Source organism: Primulina tabacum, chromosome 8 (genome assembly GCF_025594145.1).
Source record: "Primulina tabacum isolate GXHZ01 chromosome 8, ASM2559414v2, whole genome shotgun sequence".
Taxonomy (NCBI): Eukaryota; Viridiplantae; Streptophyta; class Magnoliopsida; order Lamiales; family Gesneriaceae; genus Primulina; species Primulina tabacum.
The window spans coordinates 12,738,427-12,744,512 of NC_134557.1; the positions used below are offsets into that span (position 1 = coordinate 12,738,427).

Consider the following 6,086-nt stretch of genomic DNA (forward strand, 5'->3'; position numbering starts at 1 on the left):
CATCATTGCGGAACTCCTCCATTTCATTTAACTGTAGTTTTCTGCTATCGCCAGATTCTTTCAAATCAAAGTTCAACTTCTTAACTGCCCAAAATGCTCGATGCTCCAATTCTAGTGGCAAATGACAGGCTTTACCAAAAACCAGCCTATAGGGAGACATCCCAATAGGCGTCTTGAATGCGGTCCTATAAGCCCACAGTGCATCATCCAATTTTATAGCCCAATCCTTCCGGTTTGTATTGACAGTCTTTTCTAATATTTGTTTGATTTCCCGGTTGGATATTTCAGCTTGTCCATTCGATTGAGGATGATATGCTAGTGTCACTTTGTGCTTCACACTGTATTTAGCCAAAAGTGAGTTGAAAATTTTATTGCAAAAATGCGTACCTTCATCACTTATGATGGACCTCGGTGTTCCAAATCTGGTGAAGATGTTATTGTGCACAAACTTAACTACAACACGAGCATCATTAGTACTGGTGGCGATTGCTTCCACCCATTTCGAAACATAATATACAGCTAATAATATATAAGATTGACCAAAAGAAGGTGGAAAGGGTCCCATGAAATCTATGCCCCAAACATCAAAAAGTTCCACTTCCAAAATATTTGTCAGTGGCAATTCGTGACGCCTAGAGATGTTTCCTAATCTTTGGCACCTATCACATGATTTCACTAAGGTATAGCTATCCTTAAACAAAGTAGGCCAGAAAAAACCTTATTGCAATACCTTAGCTGCAGTTCGTGTCGCTCCAAAATGTCCACCATATGCAGATGAATGACATAGCTCAAGAATTTGGTGTGCTTCGACACCGTCAACACATCTCCTAATCACTTGGTCAGCACATCTCTTATATACACAAGGATCATCCCAGAAGAAAAATTTGATATCATGAAAGAACTTCTTTTTCTGATGGTAGTTCAGATCTGGAGGAAGAATACCACAAGACAAAAAATTCGCAATGTCAGCAAACCAAGGGAGTATTGAACTTACCTCAAAAAGTTGTTCATCCGGAAATGTTTCCTGTATTGCTCCTTCTTTTTTCCTATCCTCTAGCTCAAGTCTTGACAAGTGGTCAGCCACTTGATTCTCACTTCCCTTCTTATCTTTGACCTCGAAGTCAAATTCTTGTAATAGCAGTATCCACCTTATCAAGCGTGGTTTCGCATCCTTCTTGGCAAATAGGTAGCGAATGGCTGCATGGTCAGTAAAAACAATTACCTTTGTGCCGATCAGATATGGCCTGAATTTGTCGAATGCAAATACTACAGCAAGCATCTCCTTTTCAGTCGTGGTGTAATTTTGCTGTGCAGCATCCATAGTACGGCTTGCATAATAGATTGCCCTAAACATCCTTTCTCTTCTTTGGCCCAATACTGCACCAACGGCATAATCACTTGCGTCACACATCAGCTCAAAGGGCTCCTTCCAGTCCGGCACTATCATGATTGGTGCTGTCACCAATGCCCTCTTGATTTTCTTAAAAGCCTGCAAACAATCATCATCAAATATGAATGTGGAATCTTTTTCAAGCAAATTACATAAGGATTTAGTGATCTTAGAAAAATCTTTAATGAATCTCCGATAAAACCCCGCATGTCCTAGAGAGCTCCTTATTCCTTTGATGTTCTTTGGTGGAGGAAGTTTTTCAATTGCAACCACCTTGGCTCTATCCACCTCTAATCCCTTAGATGATACTTTATGTCCCAGGACAATGCCCTCTTGGACCATAAAGTGACATTTTTCCCAATTAAGAACTAGGTTCTTTTCTTGGCATCTCTGCAACACAAGGGATAAGTTATGTAAACAATGATCAAATGAAGAGCCAAATACCGAGAAGTCATCCATGAAGACTTCCATGATTTCCTCCACCATGTCTGCAAATATAGCCATCATACACCTCTGAAAAGTTGCCGGTGCATTGCATAGCCCAAAAGGCATTCTCCTAAAAGCGAACGTGCCATAGGGACACGTAAAAGTAGTCTTCTCCTGATCCTCTGGTGCTATAGTTATCTGGTTATAACCTGAATAACCGTCTAAGAATCAATAATGACAATAACCAGCAAGTCTATCTAGCATTTGATCAATAAAAGGCAATGGAAAATGATCTTTTCGGGTGGCATTGTTCAATTTTCTATAATCCATACAAACTCGCCAACCAGTTACAGTACGAGTAGATATTAATTCATCATGTTCATTTTAACCACAGTTATTCCACCATTTTTCGGTACAACTTGTACAGGAGACACCCAATTACTATCAGAAATAGCATATATCACACCACCATTCAACAATTTAAGCACCTCATTTTTCACAACTTCTTTCATTGCCGGATTTAATCTCCTCTGATGATCCACATAAGGAGTATACGACTCCTCCATTAAAATTTTATGCATGCATATAGTGGGGCTAATTCCCCTAATATCAGAAATCGACCATCCCAATGCAGTTTTATATTCCCTCAATACTCTCAATAATTTATCTTTTTCATTAATAGTAAGGGAGGAAGATATGATTACCGGATATGTCAACTTCTCTCCTAAGAATGCATAACATAGGTGGCTTGGCAATTCCTTCAGATCAGAAGAGGGTGATATTACCTCTATTTTCTCTTTGACGTTCAACTCCTCAATCAACACATCCGTTTTCTTTTCTTTATGCAATACTTCAAGAGCCACCGGTTGCTCTTTCACTTCCCAGTCGTCTTCACTAACAGCTTCAGCAGCTACAACCAAGCAACTCTCCAAAGGGTCCCTAGTTCCTGCACAGTCAAAGGATACACATGAGTCTATAACATCAATGCTTTTACAAGTACTTACCTCATTTGATCCCCTCATGACATGATAAATATTAAAAATGACTTCTTCTCCACCAACTCTCAAGGTGAGTTTACCCTTATGCACATCTATCAATGCCCTTTTCCAGTTGCAAGGAACGGTCTCCCAAAGATTAATGGAGCATCATTATCCTCTTCCATATCTAGAATCACAAAGTCTGCAGGAAAAATAAACTTATCCACTTTTACCAATACATCCTCGACGATCCCTCTTGGATATGTAAGACTTCTGTCTGCAAGCTGTAGGGTGATAGTGGTTGGTTTAACTTCTCCAAGCTCCAATTTCCTGAAAATAGAAAATGACATCAAATTAATACTTGCTCCTAAATCACATAAAGCTTTACTACAATGAGAACCACCAATAAAGCAAGGAATAGTAAAACTCCCTGGATCTTTCAATTTTTGTGGTAATTTCTTTTGTAGGATGGCACTGCACTCCTCAGTAAGCTTCACTGTCTCAAACTCTTGCAGCTTCCTCTTTTTAGACATCACATCTTTAATGAACTTGGCATAGTTGGGCATTTGCTCCAATGCATCAACAAATGGTATATTGATGTGTATCTTCTTAAAAATCTCAAGGAATTTTGCAAATTGATCATCTAAACTCTTCTTTTTGAACCTCTGAGGGTATGGAATGGCAGGCTTAAATGCAGGAGGTTGTACAACTTTTGTCTTAGAGTCCTCAACCTTATTCTCTGTTATAACCTCAAACTCAACATCTTCCACTGACTTCTCATTTTCCACCATCTCCTTGGGACTTTGAACCTCCAATTCTTTTCCGCTCCTCAAAGTGACTGCCTTGCACTGCTCTTTTGGATTAACTTCCGTATTACTAGGAAATTGACCCCTGTTCTGATCTCTCAAAGCATTAGCCAACTGTCCAATTTGTGTCTCCAAAGATTTCATCGTAGCACCCATGTTTCCTATGTGAGTCTCCATGCTATCAAGCCGAGACTCAGTTCTAGTCATCCTCTTTCCAGATTCAGCCACAAATTTACCTACCAAATCCTCAAACGAAGGCTTTCCCTCCCCTTTTGATGTATTGAACCCCGGAGGAGGATTCAACACATTCTTATTGTTTGCATAAGAAAAATTTTCATGATTTCTCAAACCTGGATGATAAGTATTAGGAGGAGGGTTACCTCGATATCCTCCAAATCCACCAAAGTTTCTGTTGTTGATATAGTGGGCTTCTTCAAGAGAATGAGTTTCTTCAGCAACCACGGAAGGACCTTCAGTGTCAGGTATGCTCACTTTATTCATGGCTGCCAGTTGTGTGGTCAATGCAGAAACTTGGGCGGTTAGTGAAGTGATAGGATCCACGGCATAAATACCAGCTGTCTTCTTTACTCCTGACCTTTCAGATGACCACTGATAACTGTTAATGGTCATCTGTTCAAGCAAATCATATGCTTGATCAGGTGATTTGGCAAATATCGTTCCACCAGCTGCTGCATCCACAGTGCCTCTTGTTTGTCCATTCAAACCATTATAAAACAATTCAATCTGTACCCAATCTTCAAAACCATGGTTTGGACACCTCCTCAACAACTTCTTATACCATTCCCATGCCTCATATAATTGCTCAAAGTCAGTCTGCCTAAAAGTACTTATCTCTATCTTCAACTGTGCAGACTTCGCAGGTGGAAAATATTTAGCAAGGAACTTGGTTGCTAACTCCTGCCATGTAGTGATACTCCCCAAAGGAAGCGATTGGAGCCATCCTCTTGCTTGGTCCCTAAGAGAAAAAGGAAACAAGCGCAATCGAATTATATCATCAGAAACACCATTTATTTTTACCGTGTCAGTAATTTCAAGGAATGTTCTGAGATGTAAATGAGGATCTGCAGTAGCGGCTCCCCCAAACTGATTCTGTTGAACCATGTTTATCAATGCTGGCTTAAGCTCAAGTTGTTTGCATTAATAGTCCCTCGTGCTATGCCCGAGTAATGAGCATTTAGTACCGGCCTAAAATGATCTCTGACGGGTATTGCAGGGGGTGGATTTTCATTATCTCTGTTTTCAGCCATTGCTCGAATCTCTTCTCTTCTTGCCTTTCTTAATCTTCTTACGGTTCTTTCGATCTCAGGATAAAAGATAAGTAAGTCAAGATTTTGCGATCTTCGCATGCACTGTCAAACAAAGATAAGAAACAAATCAATGTTTAATGTATTACAATAAAAACAGCTCTAAATTAAAATAAAGACTAATTGGTAACAATACTAATATAAATTTAAAATAGATAGTCCCCGGCAACGGCGCCAATAACTTGTCGCGTGATTTCTTAATTGCTTGCAAGTGCACAACGTCAAGTTGTAATAAAATATATTGTTGAGTACAAGTGTCGATCCCACGAGAAGTACGTATTTAAATGTATATTAATGCTTGCAATTAAAATAGTCTCAATTTTATTTAGAAAAATCAATTGACAGATTTGTTTGCACCAATAACTAAATTGAAAATAGATTTAATTATATTATAACACCAAACTTTTTATAACAAATAACTATGAAATAAAAGATCTAGAGGTCCAATTTCACGCAACTATCCACCATGTGTAATTTTGTGTAGCTATATTATAAATGTCCTTATTATACATTAGCCAAGAATTCTAAATTATCTACTCCCTCTCCCGAGTGCTAAGTAGATACTAATTATCTAACAGAGGATTGTAACGTCCCCGTCAACAATCTATAATTAAATAACACAATAAGCAATAACTTCTTTTAATGGCTTCAATAGCAATATATGTCCTCTCGAACTATATAAATACCATCGATGTATTTTTCCCTTTCTTATTTATAAATTCCCTTTTCCAAGTGATAAATTATAAACATAAGAATCATTCAAGATATGGCCAATAAAATGAAAGCATTAAGATTGAAAAAATACAAATGAACAATAAGGAAAACTTATATAGCATAATTCATAAATCCCAACACATGGTGTCTAGTTTTGTTACATCATTCCTCTAGAAATAAGAATTAGTTCATAATAAACATAACACAACAACACATGAATCTTAAACAAGACATATCAAATAAAAATAAAGAAAGAAGAACTTAGAACAAGAGATTTGGAGTGCAATGAAATTTCTGTCCAGAAATGTGCAATAGATTTCCAAGGATGATGAACTTGAGCTTCAATCCTTTCTTTGTAGCCTCCTCTCCTTTCATTTGCTCCCCAATACCCTAGATGGTGAATAATAGAAGCCTTTTATAGTCCAGACAAGCTTCCCCACGCAGCACA

The 6,086-nt window shown here is 38.2% G+C and overlaps 1 protein-coding gene across 1 annotated transcript; it reads right to left on the reverse strand.

Annotated features, from left to right (window-relative positions):
* Positions 1 to 718: 718 nt before the first annotated feature.
* Positions 719 to 4,229, reverse strand: LOC142554582 (uncharacterized). Its single transcript, XM_075665244.1, has 6 exons — positions 3,980 to 4,229; positions 3,197 to 3,868; positions 2,602 to 2,762; positions 2,206 to 2,346; positions 1,223 to 1,780; positions 719 to 1,114 (listed from the first exon to the last, which is right to left on the reverse strand). Exons 1-6 carry the CDS (start codon positions 4,227 to 4,229, stop codon positions 719 to 721), a joined length of 2,178 nt encoding a protein of 725 aa, XP_075521359.1.
* Positions 4,230 to 6,086: the final 1,857 nt, after the last annotated feature.

Coding starts and splice junctions, on each gene's coding strand:
- LOC142554582 (XM_075665244.1), bottom strand. CDS start 4,229: ATGACCATTAACAGTTATCAGTGGTCATCTGAAAGGTCAGGAGTAAAG. Junction 3,869..3,979: donor TGGATTTGGAGGATATCGAG/GTAACCCTCCTC, acceptor ATACATCAAAAG/GGGAGGGAAAGCCTTCGTTT. Junction 1,781..2,205: donor AAAATGGTGGAATAACTGTG/GTTAAAATGAAC, acceptor CTTGTGTTGCAG/AGATGCCAAGAAAAGAACCT.